Raw genomic sequence first — 18,710 nt, 5'->3', positions numbered from 1 at the left:
CTTCTTCAGCATCATCCCTTTCAAGGAGGTGCCATAATCTATACCGAAGAGTAAGCACATGTATCCAGACTACGTGGTGCACACGTAACATCCCTTGACCCGTGGCAAACTACGTTGCTATTGATAACGTTGATGTCATTGATGGCATCTCCTGCGAAAAGGGATGGTGAAAAATGGTCACCTAGCCTGCTTCATCCGGGGTCAGCTACGTGCAGCATGCAACTGATAACGTATTCAACAACTACACGAAGGGACACCTTGTGGAATGTGAGGAAGCTGCAATGCAAAGTTTGTAGGTATCGACGCTGCGGGGCGCTCATGTCAAATGGCACATTACGATGGTAATGATGATGATGCCGAATGAATGACATTCCTTTTGAAATGAGACGATGAAAAAGAGCTGCCTAGTCTGCTTGAAACTATCAAGTTTATCATACATGTTTTCTATATATATATATATATATATATATATATATATATATATATATATATATATATATATATATATATATATAAACTTATGTTCCTTCCTCAATACTTCTACCATGCACAGCTGCGTGTGCAGCTGCTAAGTGGCGTGCCACCTGCTGTGAATATCTGCAGCTGCGATGCAAAGGGCACACGTATGGATGCGGCGCGGCGCGATGCTCGCATTGGAAGGCAAGTGCCACGATACGATGGTAATTCTGATGCTGATTTATTGGCACCCTTTTGAAATGTAACCGTGACATAGTCACCTAGCCAGTTTCATTTATTTAGTTATACAATGTGCGTCTTTTTCTAGCAATCTTGCATACATATTAAACTTCTTTGTATTCCTCATAACTTCTTTATCTGCTTTATACGGCTACCTGTGCATATGCTACATGACGTTCTACACTCACTTGTGAGAACGCACGCGTAGAACATTTGTTAACACATATGTGCCATTCTTATGAAAAGAACTACGAAAATGGTATCTGGGAAGTTTTTCGGTAGCATTTCTGGGTACAATGTACATATATAGGACTAACGCCGAAATTATCCTTCGGTGTACCATAAGCAAGGCCCCTACTCTTCGTGGTCACTTTCAAATTTAAATAAATGAATATAAATTCATATCAGGAACTGTAAATATCTTTAACCCTAATATAAGACTACGCACGTACAGCTTTGCCAAAGGCAGCTCTCCTAGAACGACCAATTTAATGTAAGAAATATACAGGCATTCTGAACGTTCCGCTTTGATGTATGAAATGACTACTTTTTACTTGAAGAAAAATGTACTTAAAACACAAACAAAACGGAGTAGAATGAGTGTAGCGCACGCATGTATGTAAGTACAACAAGAGAAAAATCACATTCCAAATGCGTCAGACCACGCTATTATTTTGAATCAAAAGTTCAAACAAGAGCACAAGCAAACATTTTTTTGCTTCAGTGTGTTTACGCAAAGGTGTTGACATGTGCTCCTATTGTTAATCCTCAAGATGGGCGCATATAAAAAGTGAAGTGGCAACTTGTCAAGCATTCCATCCACTGGCGGACCTTCGAAGTTACTCAGTATGATATTGCTAGTCCTTTTCGTTGTGTCTGGAGTGGCTCATTGCGCGATGGCGCAGGAAAATGAGACATCTGAGGAAAAGCCTCCGCGCTGGGCGAATGAATCCAAATTTGCTCGTTTCCAAGAGGCGTGGACGGTGAAAACTATTTCAACACTAGCCATAATTTTGCAATAGTCAGGTTGATAGATCAGCCAACTTTAGCCAACATTTATTTGTGTCGTATTTGTAGAATGTTCTAAGCGTGTTCGAATAGATCGGTATTTCGATCCGTATTCTTTATTCACTCCTCTGACTCTTGTCACTAACAGCCTCAAATAATTTCAGATTGAGGAGGGGACCATAAGTTATATACTGTTTCCTAAGTATTACTGATCGCTAAACACAACACTAGGTAGTTAACCATAATGTCGTGGCTGTGTTTACTTGCTAAACCTCTCGTGATTTTTCTATGAAAGTACAGTGGCTCATTTTTCAGCCATTTCAGTGTCATTTAACGCGGAAGAACTATTTTCAGTTCGCGGTTTATTGTGCTGTGTTTTTTTTTTTTTTTTGCAAACAGTCGTAATACATTTAAGCACTTGTATGTTCTGCGTAAATGTTCGGCTAAAACGCATGTTATGAAGCCAAGTCTAAAGGTTCTGTTGTTCCGCATGCTTTAAATAATTTTGCGCCCTAAAATTTTTTGTCTCTGAATGCGAAGCCTCGGCTGTTGGTTTTCCTAAAAATTAAAAAAGATAATGCGGTTTAGCGCTAGCATGAGAAGTGAGAGTCGAAAAGTATTAGAGAAGGCATATAACTGCAATGCATTGTCGTTAACTTTTGTTTTTCAGAGCATCGAGATTGGCAATTCGACATACTATCTCACAAACGCAACATATAATAATGATAGCCTATGGGGCGAACAATTCAAATGTGTCAGTGTTAAAGAAAAAAGCAAGGATCAAGAAAAGAAGAGCACGGAAGTAGAAATCCATTACATGAATAAGGATCACAAAACGCTGTAAGTGCCTTTAGATACTAATGAAAGAAAATTACGTTTTGGATAATATCCGGGAACCACTATCCGATTATTAGCCGGGACGTTGTGTGGGGCTCCGGAATATTTTAGAAAAGTTGGGGTACACAAACGGGTACCTAGTGCACGGCTCACGAGCATTCTCGCATTCCGCTCTCATTGGAATCCGCATCGTCCAGGATTGAACCCGTGACCTCGAGGTCAGCGGGGGAACGCCATAGCAACTCGGCTAGGCGGGTACTTTTCAAATTAAGAAAAAAAAAAACAGAGCAACAGTATGGTAATTCAAGAACCATAATTGGGCACTCGCTGCACCAAATACATGCGGCATTTCTTATTGCCAGTCACTTACTAGCTGTGGCGTGTAATTTCTTTTTGGACTCACTAAAGTTCTTTCGTTTGGTCACCATGTGTTTATTTATACTCCGCACGCTTAGTTTCTGTAGACTTGTTCTTTACAACATCAGTTTGCAAAGACGTATGATTGTCAGTTCGCTCACTCACTGATCGTCACAAACCCTTCTGCGTGGAAAATTCGTGTGCGGTCAGTGGTAGCCGTCACCAACACTGCAGCATGCTGATTCAAAAGCGCACCCATTCACTTAGTCATAAATAATTCGTGCATAAGCGAGTGGGCTTAAGTTTGAGTATGAGTTGGGGTGGATGCGTGTAGACAACGTGCGAGGGAACTGACTACGCCTCAAAGTTGTGCTACTTCGTTTGTCACCGCGTAGCGAACGCTACTCACTCTTACCGCCATTCCGTGGTAGAAGTTGTTCGCAGCTTAGCGATACAGCACTAGCTGATGATTGCATTTTTTTATATTCGAGGCATCTCTTCCATTGCGAGGGACTGGCAACACAGGTAGTCATTTTGTAGAATCGGTCCGTGAATTTGTGCACACAGGTTTTCATTCTCTTTCATGCCAGTTGCTGCTATTGTAGCCAACTACTACGCACGTTTACTCTCTAGCATTCCATATCTTGCAGTATGAACAGAACACAGTGGGTTAGCGAACGCCAACGCTCAGTTGAATTTCCGACAGCTGACTGCAAGGTAGCGCTTAAGAAGCGGTAATGATGTCACACACGTGCACGTAAGCTTGAGGCATCTTTTTGCGCAGAGGACTTTAGTGGCATTTCATTCCGTAAAAACGAGTTATGCTACATATATCTTACAAATGCTTTGGTCGTTCGTGCTACGCAGAGTGATTCCCAGGTTGAATTCATGATCTAGTCGATTTCTTCTACTTTTTCTCTTTCATGATGTATTGCTAGTTTGTTGTTGGTTTCTCATAACAAGGCTTTTCAATGCTTTGCTGTCGTCTTCTTTAATGGAGAGACGGCATGCTTTTCTGATTTTCATTTCAGTTTCGTTCTTATCCTTCTGGAAGACGTTATCTTTTTTAAAAAGGCGTTTCGCGATATGCATTCAAAGTTCCTTAGGTTGGAAATATAACCAATTGGTATTCCGTGGGCTGTGTTTACGGCAGAGATATACGTGTGGGAATGTCTAGATGAAATAATGGGGCAAAAAATTTTGGTAAATTGGGCTAATGAACTTCGTATCTAAAGCAGGAACACGATTCCCCAAATTCGAAGACATGAAGCCTATCATTTGTGAACCTCGCAAGTGTTTTAAGATACAAAGCAGCCCATTCAAATTTTTACCGCATGCTCTTCTCTGCAAGTTTCAGCGAAAAACTCAAAACTGGTGGAGAGAGGAGCACAACTGTCACAGACTGAGTTGACGTCCCTGAGTGACGTGCCTGTTTGAACCTCAAGTTGACGATATTGCCGTGACGTTCCTGGAGATTGTCCTTCCCAAACCAAAGAGGCATTACAAACCCATTGTGACACGATAAGCTTTTATTAGTTCAGGAAATTATTACATGGATAATCTGAAAAAAAGCTTGTAACAATTTTAACTTAGGCTTACATATAATATTTTGTTTCCCAAGATGACCCCGCAGCTGCAAAGGCAAAAACAATTCATCCCATAATTATTTAGTACAATATTTCCAGGCAATTGCATTTTACATCTAAAGAATATTTATTTTTGATAGAAGTCAATGTATATGGAAGTTTCGCAAAACGTGTATCGATTGCTCTGCTTCATGTTTGCTCTCTAATAGGCAGCCATCTAAACTTTCGGGTACTTACAAGCATTGTCTTGTGGTCTCCGCTCTGAAAATTTGTCTGCAACACACGACTTTGCATTTTCAGACAAACCTCACAGGAAAAAGTCTTCGCCATTTATATGTACAATTACACGAACACAAGAAACGGCATTAAGTACGAGGTTGTAGGTAAGCATCTTTTGTCATTGCTTAATACAGAAAAAAGGTTGCCATTTTTGTGTTACATGTGCGACGCTGAATCCTCTGGAATTCTTGAGGTGGGTGCAATCTCTTCTGCAAACAAGATAATGTTACGTTGTATTTTCCATCTTACCATGGTAGAATAGGATCAAATGGCCTGCCAACCTCGAATTAAATTTTATCATCAGCTTGCAATATCGTAGATATTGGTGTACATGGCAATGGGAACACTGAGGACGAATTTCAATAGAGCCGAATAACGCTTCATTCCCAATCTCATCACCAGCATATTGATGTATCGCGATCGTGCTGCAAATTGTATACTTGTGGAGGTAGATTTTGACTAATTATTTGGCTCGTTTATGTAGAAGTGTTCGCTGTTTCGTTCGTTGCCTCCCTGTTAACTCTCTTCATTTTTACATTATAGCTTCTCCTCGTTATTCCATCCAAACATTCACCTGTGTTAGAGCATATAAGTGGTACGGGGATATGTGAGGGGCGATATAGCCTTCTAGCATATTGACAGCCACGATTCAGCGGCGTACCGCAATAAATATTTTTTTTACAGTTGACTAACAAACACCATGCCACCTTGTGCGAAATATATGCCCCAATATGTGTCCCAATGTATGCTGATTCGACGTCTTCTCTTTGTGAATGAATTTGTTCCCTAAGCCTTTATCCTCAGCGCTATGGAGTAAAAGTTACCACGAACATTTCTATCATTCCAACATAAAATTGCAAAGAGAGGAAGGACACAAACCAACAATACCTCTGGTGTCATGTGACCTCACTGACTACATCACATCCAACGGAAATCAGTGAGGATATAGCGCAAACGTTACTAATGTTTCGCGACATTAGTAATCCCCAGTGACACGCGGCACAGTGGGGGAAAAAGTAACGTTTATGCGCATCCTCCTTTTACTCAATCTATGCCTGCTTTCATAATTTATTGTGTTCTTCAATCGGTTCGCATTACTTTACGCTGCATAGTGCTCATGTTTTTAGCAGAGCTATGAAACTAAATACGCACGTCGGAATGTGACAACTTTCATTCAAGTTGGACAGAAGTAAGGATACTGAAGTCCCTGTTTCCCAAGAGAGTCTAGCAGCATGTATTCTTAATGTGCAGTGGCATCCCTGGTTACGAAAAAAAAAGACCTCAAATGTCGCATTGCCCGTAGGCTTTCTCTTCCCGGTGCAACTTATGGAATCCACTGCTAATTACAAATGCTTTCACTGTTGGACTTCCTGTCGTGCCAAGCACGTAACTGGCAAGCATGATTGAATGTGTGCTTGAAATCTCGCTAAGCTTTTAAACATCTGCCGTGATACAAGTGATAGTGATTTTTCTGCTAGTGTATTTGCTCATGCTATTGTAACGCTTAGGACCGTACAAACACCAGGACTTATGCTTACATCTTAAACAGAAAATTCATTCAAACTTCACATATGACAAAGAAAAACGGACAGTTAGGCAACTCTTTGTACAGGTAAATACTAGGGGGAGGAAAAAGATGGGCGAAAATGAGAATGTTCTTTATTAGGTATCCCATTCGACATACTTTTGAACATTTTCTAAATATCGTGCACAAAAGAAGTGCGCAGCTAGGTGGTAATAAATGTTTTTGTTAGGTACTCCCACAATCTTGCTTTCCATCTCCCCAGGTAACGAGGAATTAACGTTTGAAGACGCTCTTGTATTCAGCGACGGAGAGTCATGCGACATATTCTACGCTCCGTACGCCGTCAACGCAGTTGGAAGAACTGTTGGAGGTATGCAGCTGGAAAGTGTTGAATTCAAAGTGGAAAATATTTTGTTATGTTTTAAAAAAGGTATTACATTACGACAGCATAAAGCTTCGATGTTTGAGGCTGTGACATCAAGGTATCTGCAAGAACATCACCCTTATCCCTAAAATTACCGCTTCCTTTAGGTGGGAATGTTGCACATTCGTAATATCCACCGACATGTGCTTCAATGTTCTTGGTAGAATTTATTGGCAGTGTGTATTCACCGTGTGATAGTTTCAAATATTGCCATTACTCTTGGTTAAAATTTTATCAATAATATATAAATAAACATTAGTAGTACGAATCACCCTCGTCTAATACCTGGCACTTCTCGGTGGGCAAGTAGGTTTCTGTTTCAGCGCCTTTCTGAAATTTTAAATAAATTAATTAGGCGTCCGATGGTGATGCTCAGCCTGGGTGGGCTAGTACATGGGCATAATGCTTTACTTATCAGCCAGTGACTACGGTTTACTTTGCCCTTGTGAAAGCCAACTAGCACATTGAGATGACTGGGGTCTGCGTCACGTTGTCTGCACCATCTTGCCTAAAATCTGAGAGCGCATGCAGGAGAACACGTTTCCATTAGACTTAGACCATACACAGAGCGATCAACGCGCGAACTGCTTGTCGAACGCTGTATTTCCTGCTTGTCAAGACTGACAGCAAAACATTATTTAAAATATTCACCGACTATTACGACAATCCGCAATGCGAAATATCAGCGCAGCTCCATACTTGTTTTCATTTCGTGATATAATGGCTGGCGCGGACAATCAGTCTCGCGTGGCACATTGCAAACTGAGCCAAGTGTGGCGCGACTACCTCGCTAATCAACAGATTGTGAGAGGCAGCGCGTGGGTTACGCGTCAGCGCCATTCACAGCAGTCGCCGCAGCGAAGACCTCCACTCATGCAGTGCTTTGTTTCTATATATTATGGCATTGGTCAACGCGCTCTCCACATGCCACCCGTCAACAGACGGCGCGCTATTGTGCCGCCATCTCGTAGCGGTCGTCGCTTCGCAACACTACGCTTTTCTCCTCCCAGTATCGCAATACTCTCCTCCTCCGCTTTTCTCCTCGCGCTCTCTTGGCAGTCGTTGCCTTTCACCCGCGCTTCGCTCCTCGTTCGTTCTTTCATGTGCCGCTGTGCTCGCTCGCTTGGTTACAAGGGACGCTGACGCACGCCGACGGTCAGTGCAGGAACGGGCGCCTTAGATCTGATCTCTAAGAGGCGAAAAAAGTGCCTGCTTCCCAAATCTTTTCTGCGCGGCAGCTATAGATATTTGAGAGAAAGGCGGTAGATTAGGGGAACTTTGCGTTTCGTGCTGTGTAACATTCGCTGCAGATGATTGAAAGGCAGTGGAATCCAAGTAATATATATATATATATATATATATATATATATATATATATATATATATGATCGGAAAGCAGCGCTGCAGTAGCTCAACTGGTAAGAGCATCGCACGAGTAATACGAAGTCATGGATTGGTATCCCACCAGCGGCCAGTTGTTTTTAATATGCACTTTCATTTCCATTATTTTAATGTTAAATTAATATTGAATTTACAAGTACAAGTAAATTCCCTTATGCTTTCCTTGTGTCCTTGTTTGTTGGCTTCTTATGATATGGCTCATGAAAATTGGGCCCCTATGTTTTTTTCTTCTCGTTTATATATATATATATATATATATATATATATATATATATATATATATATATATATATATATACACTGAGAAAGAAAACAGGAGGTTTTTCTATTAAAAATAATTATTGCTCGCTACACATTATAAAATGAGATACAGTGTCCTTGAGAGAATGAAGCACTTGAAACTACAGTGAATTCAGTAAAGCGGTGATACGTACTTTATGAAAAATAGATGCGCATGTTTAAAGCTGTGGGAAGCACCCTTGTTAGGTTTTGAAATACTGAAAGGTTACCTATGGTGACATAGCAGATAGTCTAGATGAGAGAGTTCATATGAGTTGGATATGTTTTAGGAGAATCTACGCCGTTTTAAATATATTTCTGCGAGTAGACCTAGAGCATGAAAAAGCCAGCCTTGTTCAAAATGCGACTATAAAAGATGAAGTTGGTGGCAGCGCGGGCACTTTCCACTTGGCCAGTGCAACATGTTTTTTAAATACGTTAATACAGATTATTACGTGCAGCACTTCTCAGCGCTTAGGTGGAGCTCCCGAAAAATGGTGATGATTGCTCAAGCTGCTCATCCAGTTAACTTGCACTAACACCAGTGACGTTTTCCGTTACTTTCGAGCATACGACTGTTCTGTGTTTTCTGATTTTTCTTTTTAAGCCCATACACTGCTTACGGTGTTTGAAAAAGCAACCTTTCGATAGCCGTTGTCTGTCTCTTTAATTACGTTCCACTGCGCTGTGGTTTCTGCTCAATTATTTTTGCAGCGTGATTCCGTCAAGGAGCTCGAAGACAACTTTTGTCCAGTAAGAAAATCATTGTACAGCCAACAGCCGTTCATTCGCGTTTGGTTAACTTGACGTTTCTTCAAATTTCACCTGGCCAGGAATCGTACATTACTAGGACAGGAAAACGCTTTCTTTTTTTAGTTTTAACGTGTAAACGCACCGCTTCGGTATTTTTGATCACCACGATATATTGCACGAATACATTCGGCAGATGACGTCGCTATCTTGATGTCGTCTGTAGGGTTCAACAGAGCCAGAGACCGTGACGTTTGTGGCCATTCTACGACGATGACGCTCCCAGCATGGGGACTGTCCGACGCCCTGGCAGGGTTTAAATTTATCGGCGCTCTTCACTGCATCCTGATTGAGTTGTGCTTTAGGAGAAAGAGACAAAACGACATTGCAGACTACTTCAAGCGAATAAAAAAATTGGATTCCTTCACTTTAGGTCCATTTCTCAATTCCACCTTTCGAATATTTAGACCAAGTTTAACTTTAAGAGAGGGGTCGAAATAATGGAAGTCGACTGTCAGTCAATTCATCGATTTCCTCAAAAGCTACATATAGCTAAGAAAGTTGCATGTAAAAAAAAAAAAAAAAACATGCACCGCAAAGTAATTTTGTTCATTGCTTTTGGGTTTTTCATTTGCAAAACCCACACGTGCAGGACATTAATTATTTACCATAAGAATCTTTTTTTTAACTGGTGAAGCCAATATATACCTGCTTTGTATTGCAGGTTATGAACTATGGGTGAGCGAAGAAAAAGTTGACAACATTTCGCCCTGCTGCCTGTTCATGTATCAATATTTAGCAGGGAAAAGGAGAACGTATCATATTTACACTGAAGATTGCAAAAGCAAGACAGATGCGACTGAATCACCTGCAGCTGCAACATGATGGTGTCATAATTAGCATCAAGTGCTATGTGAAGTATTAGATAGTGATATTATTCTTTTGTCAGTTTTTATTGATGGTTTCTTGAAGCTACCGTCACATGTTATGCCAAATAAAGCCTAATAACTTTACAAAGCATGAATGAATTCTGCAAGCCACCTAGATTAGTAGTCTTGAGTGTATGGAAGTCTAGAAAAACATTTGTTTTAAACTTACTCCATTACTTAAAAAACGAGCCACGCAGATTCATGATCCGTTTTCAGATAGCAGCAAATGGGCTCTTATTTTACTTATTTTGCACTTAAGAGGACCGCACAGACAATGCCAGCCATAGCAGACGTCCCTGCAGTGGAGCAACTTAGCAGGCTGCTTCAGAAGTGGTTGGTGGGAATATCGTATGCTCGGGTTTCCAACTGTTTTATTGCTCTTACATTTGCAGCTGTTTGTTGCTGTCTATTAAAAACATGTCTTTTGCTATTGGTGGAGGCACTCTGTGTTGGAAAAGGGCGCAACCCTAATTGTCCATTCTCCCTGTCTGCCTTCAGTCATAACTGATTCTATCCAGCAGACATCGCCAACAACGTCCGCTACAATCTCTGGTGCTGATCGCCAGCGGATATCATTCGTTTTCAGTAATACGGATGAGCAAGATTCCCAATCTTTTGCAATCAATGGAATGACAACACTGAGTTAAAGCTTGTCTTTTTTTACACCGCGAAAGTCGCTGACATTTGGCATATAAATAACGACACGCAATTTAATGTTGGTCTTCATTGAAGGGTAGTTTTGCTGAATTTTTTTTTACGTTAGATATTCCGCAAGCTGCGCGTTGAGCAGCTATTCAGAGATCGAACCAAAGGTGACGAACCAAAACTTTGGTCGTCTCACCAAAATGTCGATGGGTTCAACCGACGATCGGGCGGCTAGAGTGTAGCAGCTCCGGCTAGTTGAGGTGACGTAGGTGGCTGGGGGTCACGTGCAGATGAAGGCGGTGTTCTGGCCAGGCAGCTGGAAAACTCCTGCGACTATGGCAGCAGGTGTTTGCCCGCCTCGGACAGCAGTCCGTGATCAGCCGGTGTTGCGACCTCCGGGAACAGGCTGGCAGGATGCACCTGTAGGGTGAAGTCCCCAAGGCTAGAAGTCCGGAACCCGACGACCCATCTTCGTCTCCCAGTCGCGTGGCAGAATTTCACCCACGTGTCGCTTCCTTAAGCAGTTCTCACTTCTGCGGGGGCGCCTCGTTTTTTTTTCTGCCGCTCTGGCCCATTTATCTCTCCTGGATTAGCGACCCTCGAAGCCCCGTGTTTACCAGCAATTGGTCTCTGGTAGCTACGTGAGCCCTCCCGATTGGATCCCTTTCCTTTTATTTATTTTCTTGAGTCGCGCATTGACATGCTTGACGCTCTTCGACGTAGTGTGTTTTTCATCTTCCAACTGCGACAATATCTAGAGCACCACACATTTCCGAAGGACACAATTTGCTTATTTTATTCCTTGCGGTAACGAAAATGTGTTATCGAAATCTTCATTCTGTTGTTGCGTAATTCCTTGTTAAAATGAGAGGTCCAGTGCCTCCTTGCCAAGTTCACTTTCGAGTGGCATGAACCCCGGAGCTTTCGTGACCTGAGTGTAAAATACTTGGGCAGTGGTCGCAACCGTAGCTGGCGCAAAAAATTACTCGAGCAACGGAACTTTCTCGCTACGCATTTTAGACGGCGTTTGCACCGACCCCAGTGAAGTGTTGCAACCGCTGAGTATATACGGCGATATCCATTATCTTGATTTTGTAATTCGTCATTGTAAAGATTCCGCAAAATATACGTGATAGCGTTCCATTTTCTTTTGGTGGAGCGAAGCGGTGTGGTAAAATTAAAATATTACAGTCACCAAAGGTTAATGGACATGTTGAGGCAACGAATGCTGCGTCTATGCATGGCTAAAACCACTGAAGGCAAGGAAACCTTATACGTTGTCTTGATTTGTTATTCTTCGTAGACGAAGTCTCTTTTTCTTGAATGTTACCCCGATAAAGAGTAAACTGATCCTAATTAGTTCAGGCCTAGTTATTTTATTTCATGCATGTTGTCATCGAATAGCCTTGATACCCGCTTATCGTTGCAACAAGACACAGTCTCATTACAAAACAATTCTGAAAAATTGCTCTAGAGCTGTTGGGAAAACAGGCCTGCCTAATAAGGATGTGCGCAGATTGCAAACCTTTCAGTACACTTAAGATATACTCAAGATATGCTTTCCAAGAATAAACTATGATGAAGGTGTAAATAGGGCTATGAGTTGAGCAGCACGTTTTTTTCCTAACATGATGGATGTTAGAGTACCGCAAATAATGTGCGCACCAAGTAGCCATGCACATCATACAAGAAAACAATTTCCATCAATTTCCATCAATGACGAAGATAGCGTCCACGTATAGTAGATATACACCTCCAGATAGAATCATGCTAGCTTTGTGCTTGAATGAAAGCAATATTAGAAAAGCAAATTCGAAATAATCTACTATTGGCCATTACACCAAAAATGTAGGGTTTCAGTTTAGCTAAGACGTTCAGTATTTGCTCTTACAATACTGCTGCTACTTGCACTTTATGGTAGCAATGGTTTAAGGAGGCACTCAGCAAGCAACAGCTTGCCTCTCGAATACACAACCCGCAGCAGCGTCAACGCATACATCTAGGTAAAAGAAAATGCTTTTTGACTAGGCAGGTTGCAGTGAGGTTAACGTGAGGGCCTATTTTTCGCTTTAGTAACGTCCTGACAATGTCTCGAAGCATGTCACGCCGTTAGATCGAGCGAAGTTACTGTACGTGGTCTTGCGCAAGTGCGATAAACAAGTTTCTTATTTTTCATAACAAGGAAGTGAGGTGAGATGCCCGAAAAACAATTTTCAAGAATACGACATGACAATAGTCTAAAAATTGGGAAGACAGCACTTAGATACCGACTGCCTCTAGAGATCACCGATTAAACCGCCGAGCCCAGACGAGGGTGAATACGCAGGTATTTTAGGAGTTGTTGATACAGCCGCCATCTCTCGGCAAACAGGAAGACGACCGGGAGCTCAACTCACTCAAAGATTTTTTGAAAGGGCGAGCTACGAATGTGTCGAGATTATTCTCTACAGGAGGAACTTCTGTTCAAAGGGGAAGAGCTATCTTTTAGTAGTTCCCAAAAATCTCCGCCACGAAATCTTGCAAGCCTGCCATGACAAGGCCACCTGTGAGCACATCTGTTACACGCGATCAGTGGCACGAATCAAAGAAAGATGCTACTGGCCAAGGCTCGCAGCAAAGGTGAAACATTACGTTAGAACTTGCCTTGAGTGCCAGCGACGCGAAGTACCACCGAATAAACCCGCTTGACTATTGCAGCCCGTTGCACTACCAGAAACGCCGTTTGCTCAAGTTGGAGTGTACCTTCTAGGCGCATTTACAATATCTGACTGCGGCAACAGATGGATCACCCGATACGCGGAAACCAAGGTAATTCCGAGGGGCGCTGCTGCTAAAGCGCCACGATTCTTTATGGACAACATTGTCCTGGGACAAGGCGCTCCAGCGGTCGTCATTACCGACAAAGGAAACGCATTAACAGCTGAGCTTTCGTGCATTGTGCTGGCGGTCAGTCGCGCAGCGCATAGGAAGACGACAGCCTATCACCCACAAAGAAATGGGCTTACAGAAGCCTTCATGCTTTGCACATGATTTGCATGCACGTTAATTTGGAGCGCAAGAATTGGGACAAAATATTGCCGTACGTCACATTCGCATATAACACGGCACGCATGGAATCAACCAAGATGACGCCGTTTCGTTTCATCCATGGTCGAGAAGTCTCTACGATGCTTAATCCTATGCTGCCTCATGACTGCAAAGATTCAGACGCAGGCGCCGCCGAATTCACTGAGCGCGCCGAGGAAGCACTACAGCTCGCGCGCCTCGAAATAACTACACAGCAAGAACATGACGCCCGACAATACAATCCCGCCACCAATCCCTCGCTTATACACCCGGGGAAAGGGTCCGGGTTTGGTATTCGGTAAGACGCCAAGTCGTTTCTGAGAAACTTCTACGCCGATATTTCAGACCATACAATGTTCCGCGCCTTATTAGCGACGGGAATTACGAGGACGTGGGTGACACTTCATGCTGCTCCAAACGCCGTCAACAGGTTTCTGGGGTAGTCCACGTGCTGCACATGAAGCCGTATCTTTCTGAATGATGTGGACACCGACAACCTGTTTGTCCAGTCCAACGACTACTATTTGATGAGCTTCGGGGCGATGATCACCCTAGAAGGAGGGTAATACCGCGTCACTATTTTTGCCAACTACACCCTGACGGTGACAAAGACGACGACCGGGACGCGCGAGAGTACGAGCACGATAAAGAGAAGACAGAGGCGTTTTTTTGTGCTGGCCTGCATTCTACACGTCATTTTTTTAAAGTATGACGCGCTTCTGCAATTTGCCGTAATAAAGCCCCTGTACTTTGTGACCTGCAACAATATCATATATCATATAACGAGTGATATCACTCGTTAGCGCGAAGTACAACACTTGAGCAGCTGCTTAAACATATACGGTCTAATATGGTTTTTCAGCATCGCACCTGCCGGACAGCACTGCCTTATTCACAAGCTTAATGCAGCCACTGAACGTAACAAATGCATGGCGTCACACTGCAGTTATTGCCAAACATTTAGAGGCAAATGAATGGCACGGCCCGAGAAGACAAACGGGTCGGAGTAAATATTATTTCAGTAGCACACACAGTTACGTTATTGTTTTTCCAACGGGCTACCACCCACAGCCGTTGCATATTGTCTACGAATTGTCTTCCCCAGAGCATTTTTCTCTCCCCGGATTTCACGAAGGGACTAGACCATTTTCTTTTTGCGTTCGTAGTCGTTGTACTCAAGTGATTATATTATTGCACTTGTTCTTGTGTGTGTTTGTGTTTGTGTTTGTGTGCGTGTGCGTGTGTGTGTGTGATCACAATAAATAAAAATAAATAAGAATACGTCTACTTTTTGTGAAAGCACATGCACATTTACTTTTCAAATGATGGCAGTCGATGTAAAAAAACCTGGATACACATACGCCAGAGTTACGAAACCTACTGAACCAATTACATTTCGTTATATTAGCTACCGCAAAAGCACAAACAAAAATGTTTGCTACATCATTGAATCTACATACTTTATTCAAGTGCCACTAAATGAAATACTGCCATAAGCTAACACGGAGCTCGAGTTTTGCCACATTCGGTTGAAATGCAAGTCCAAACCAAACGTAGAATGGCGAATGCGGTGTATCGCCTGGCATCATTGGTGAGCTTGCTATGCAGGCGGTTGTCAGATTCGGAGGTCTGTTCTCGGGTGCAATTTTCGTTTGTCCATCCGCGCTGACGAGATGTCCACGTCGTCATGGACAACCTGTTAAAGTGAAGCCGAAAGAAAAGCTAGCATGACGTCAACCTTGTAATGCCGAGAGCATTACCTGAAACTAAACCACAAGAACTGTCGTTTTTTACTGTAATCTCGCCGGTACATAGGACATGTTTGGACAGGTGACGGGCTGAGGTTGGATCTACAGAGCCTGGAAGACATCTTGGAAGTACGAACGCCATGCAAGTAGAAGCAGCTGTAGACGTTTCTGCGCATGGAAAACTTGGTCACCCGCTTTATCCCGAACCTGTCAAACCGAACAGTGAAATTCCAGATTTTTAAAAGTAGTATGTCGCGTGCGTTTGGGAAGACCATAAAAAAGCTGGCTTCAAAGCCAGCTTTTTAGCCTCGAGGGCCACCGGAGAGTCTGGCGCTGCTATCGCGTTGACGTAAACAGTGACATCATGTGACTCACGTTCACGTCTTGGCGCCTTTTCCCCCTTTGCCACAGCCAATGCCGCTACGCAGCTCGCTGGCATGGCGATTGGAGCATTCAAGCCTTGATTGTAGGGTTGCAGATAAAGCGTTTCACGCCCACGACAGTGATTTAGTTGACCACTCTTAGAGCATGGTTTACTGCTCGAATATTTTTCAACAAAACTTCAATCTACTAGGAAAGACTGTTTTTCGCTTTCCGCATTAGTTTTATCCCTAGCAATGCCCGTCATATAGACCTAAGGGTGTCGTAAGAGGGAAATTGGCCTATTTATTACATATTACCTTGTATTTGTACGAAACAGAAACGTAAAGCCCTTCATAGTGAAAAAAAAAAGCGTGAACGTGAATACGTGCACGTGTCGCGCCCTCTTCCCAGGCTCGGCTGTAGCGGGCATCAAACAATTGATTAGTTATGGGCGAATTAATTTTGTGTGCGGAGTGTTTACGCGACCATTTTTGACCTCTTATACTCTGGCCCTTATTGGGTGCTGTCGGCCTGCCTGCTCGGTCGAAATGGGCGATTGGGGGAGAAACCTGCGCCTCTTGCTGGTATGCGGGTCCCTTGAATGCTGCAGAAACTCATTTAAGGAATGTGCGGAGTAGTTTTGAGGAGAGCAAGGGCACAGCAGCAGACGGCGCCACTTCACTACGGCAGATCAGGCCGGTCAGGCAGGCCGTCGACGACGGGTATGACATCGCTTTGTATGCAAATATGTGTGCAGTGTAAACTTAAAGCAAATGCCATGTTAATAAACCTAGCTATTCAAATGATACCTCTCATCATCCTCGTACCTGCGGATCTACATTTGCTTCTGCCGGAGCACATCCCCCTTCATCGTCGTCTCCCTGGTGATCTTTGCTCGAATCCCGGCCACGGCGGCCGCATTTCGATGGGGGCGAAATGCGAAAACACCCGTGTACTTAGATTTAGGTGCACGTTAAAGAACCCCGGGTGGTCGAAATTTCCGGAATCCTCCACTACGGCGTGCCTCATAATCAGAAAGTGGTTTTGGCACGTAAAACCCCATAATCTTTTTTTATCTGGTGATCTTTGCGTCCGAACACTAACACCTGCGTCACTTCGCTGCCATAGATGCGTTGCGAAGGCGTAGTGTCAGCTCAGCGCGTTGTAGCGGAAATGGAAGGTCCAACAGCTTCCGCGTATATGAAGGCATTAAAGCTCGTCGTTCACCGGTTGAGGTCTCGCAAAGTGTATAATGTTACTTCATGCAGCTCTAATGGGGTGCACCTTTGGAGTGGTACCGGCTTGCCGGTTGTAGACAACCGAGCGCTGCTGAGCCGCATTTTCCATTGTAGAGTCTTGACTGAAATAATTGGCTACCTTCTTGGGATGAACTCCGAACAAGGCCAGCAAATTGATGTCCTAGAACTCATCGCCTGAGGTGGCGGAGCTTCTTATCTTTTGCCATGTTGGGGGGAGCGCGATCAAAGTCGGGGGGAGCTTGTTCGAAATTGGGCATCATGCCCTCAATGTACGCTGTAACGCTTTCGTTCACCATTCGGATAAACAAATGAATGGTCGAATTGCTTCAATCGCGGCCATCAGCTTCGGCGTAGCTTTCCCGCAGGTGGCGCCATAACCCGGTCCACGAAAGAAAACCAGCCCGCCGCGGTTTGCTTAGTGGCTATGGTGTTGGGCTGCCAAGCACGAGGTCCCAGGATCGAATCCCGTCCACACGGGCCGCATTTCGATGGGGGCGAAATGCGAAAACCGTGCACTTAGATTTAGGAGCACGTTGAAAAACCCCAGGTGATCCTAATCTGCGGACTGCCCCGACTAAAGCGTGCTTCATAATAGGATCGTGGTATTGGCGCGCAAAACCCCATAACTTTTTTAAAGAAAAAGATCTAGTTTCTCGCACCAGGTACATGCGCCATCCTTTTGGATGAAGTGCACAATCTTGAGCTTGGTCGCGTCGTTCCACTCACTGAGCGTGGCAACGTGTTCTATTTTAGTCACCCAGTTGTCCATGTGCTCAAAGGTGTAACCACGGAACACTATCGAAATTTGTGGATTCTTCAAAGTGTAACATGATGGTGTGGCATCTTCCATACTGCTTTGTGTATTAACTGATGAAGTCTCGAAAGCGTTAAGCTAGGAGGACAGTCCTCGAATATTTCGGCTGAAACGGCGACCAGTTGTCACTGGTTTAGGGCTTCCTTCTGTGCCAACAAAAAGTGTCTCGAATATCAGCTGGGAGTACCCAACTCTTCCACCACTTTATCACGTGCTTTATCAAAAAGGAGAAACCGATCGCTAGTTTTAGGTGGTCGAAAAGCACCGAAGGACACCGCACACTGTTCCAATTCGCATCTTTCTTTCTGAAGGCTCGCTCGCAGCAACTGGTGGCGAGATGTATGTCTGCGATATGAATATGACAGAAACAGCATTTCGTTTTTAAACAGCCATTCTACGACCCAGAATGAGGCGTAGCTGTGATATGAGTGGCTTCCGAGACAGAATGGGCGCTCTGCGCAGCGCAGTCTACCACGGTCGCCAAGAGGTGCCTCGACGTGTATTTCTCAGCCGAGACGCCCAACATTTGAACGGCGCTTTGCCCCTTTGAATATTCGCCTGGACAGCTATCGGAGCGCTAGCACAGAAGAAAACATAAAGAAAGCCGCGTATTACGGTTGTAACACCACTTGTCTTCAGGGATTCGAAAAACATTTTTGGTACCCGATTCGTGGTATGCCATCCTTTATAGCGACGCTATCATCTGAAAATTGAGGCAAGTCGTTAGGGGTTCTTTAAGGTTAT

At 43.6% G+C, this 18,710-nt stretch overlaps 1 protein-coding gene across 1 annotated transcript; it reads left to right on the top strand.

The window, feature by feature from the left end:
- The first annotated feature begins 621 nt into the window (after positions 1 to 621).
- LOC129380279 (male-specific histamine-binding salivary protein-like) lies at positions 622 to 10,159 on the top strand. Its single transcript, XM_055061078.1, has 5 exons — positions 622 to 680; positions 2,375 to 2,544; positions 4,785 to 4,867; positions 6,551 to 6,658; positions 9,867 to 10,159. Exons 1-5 carry the CDS (start codon positions 630 to 632, stop codon positions 10,025 to 10,027), a joined length of 573 nt encoding a protein of 190 aa, XP_054917053.1. The 5' UTR covers positions 622 to 629; the 3' UTR covers positions 10,028 to 10,159.
- Positions 10,160 to 18,710: the final 8,551 nt, after the last annotated feature.

This window comes from Dermacentor andersoni, chromosome 10, assembly GCF_023375885.2.
Source record: "Dermacentor andersoni chromosome 10, qqDerAnde1_hic_scaffold, whole genome shotgun sequence".
In the NCBI taxonomy this organism is placed as follows: domain Eukaryota; kingdom Metazoa; phylum Arthropoda; class Arachnida; order Ixodida; family Ixodidae; genus Dermacentor; species Dermacentor andersoni.
The sequence above is the reverse complement of the archived record's forward strand: the minus strand, read 5'-3'. Positions and strand labels throughout refer to the sequence as shown.

Bases quoted from the DNA above. Each gene is read 5' to 3' on its own strand.
- LOC129380279 (XM_055061078.1), top strand. From the start codon at position 630: ATGCGGCGCGGCGCGATGCTCGCATTGGAAGGCAAGTGCCACGATACG. The intron at 2,545-4,784 runs GTAAGTGCCTTT...TTGCATTTTCAG, and splicing joins AATAAGGATCACAAAACGCT to ACAAACCTCACAGGAAAAAG. The intron at 4,868-6,550 runs GTAAGCATCTTT...CCATCTCCCCAG, and splicing joins CATTAAGTACGAGGTTGTAG to GTAACGAGGAATTAACGTTT.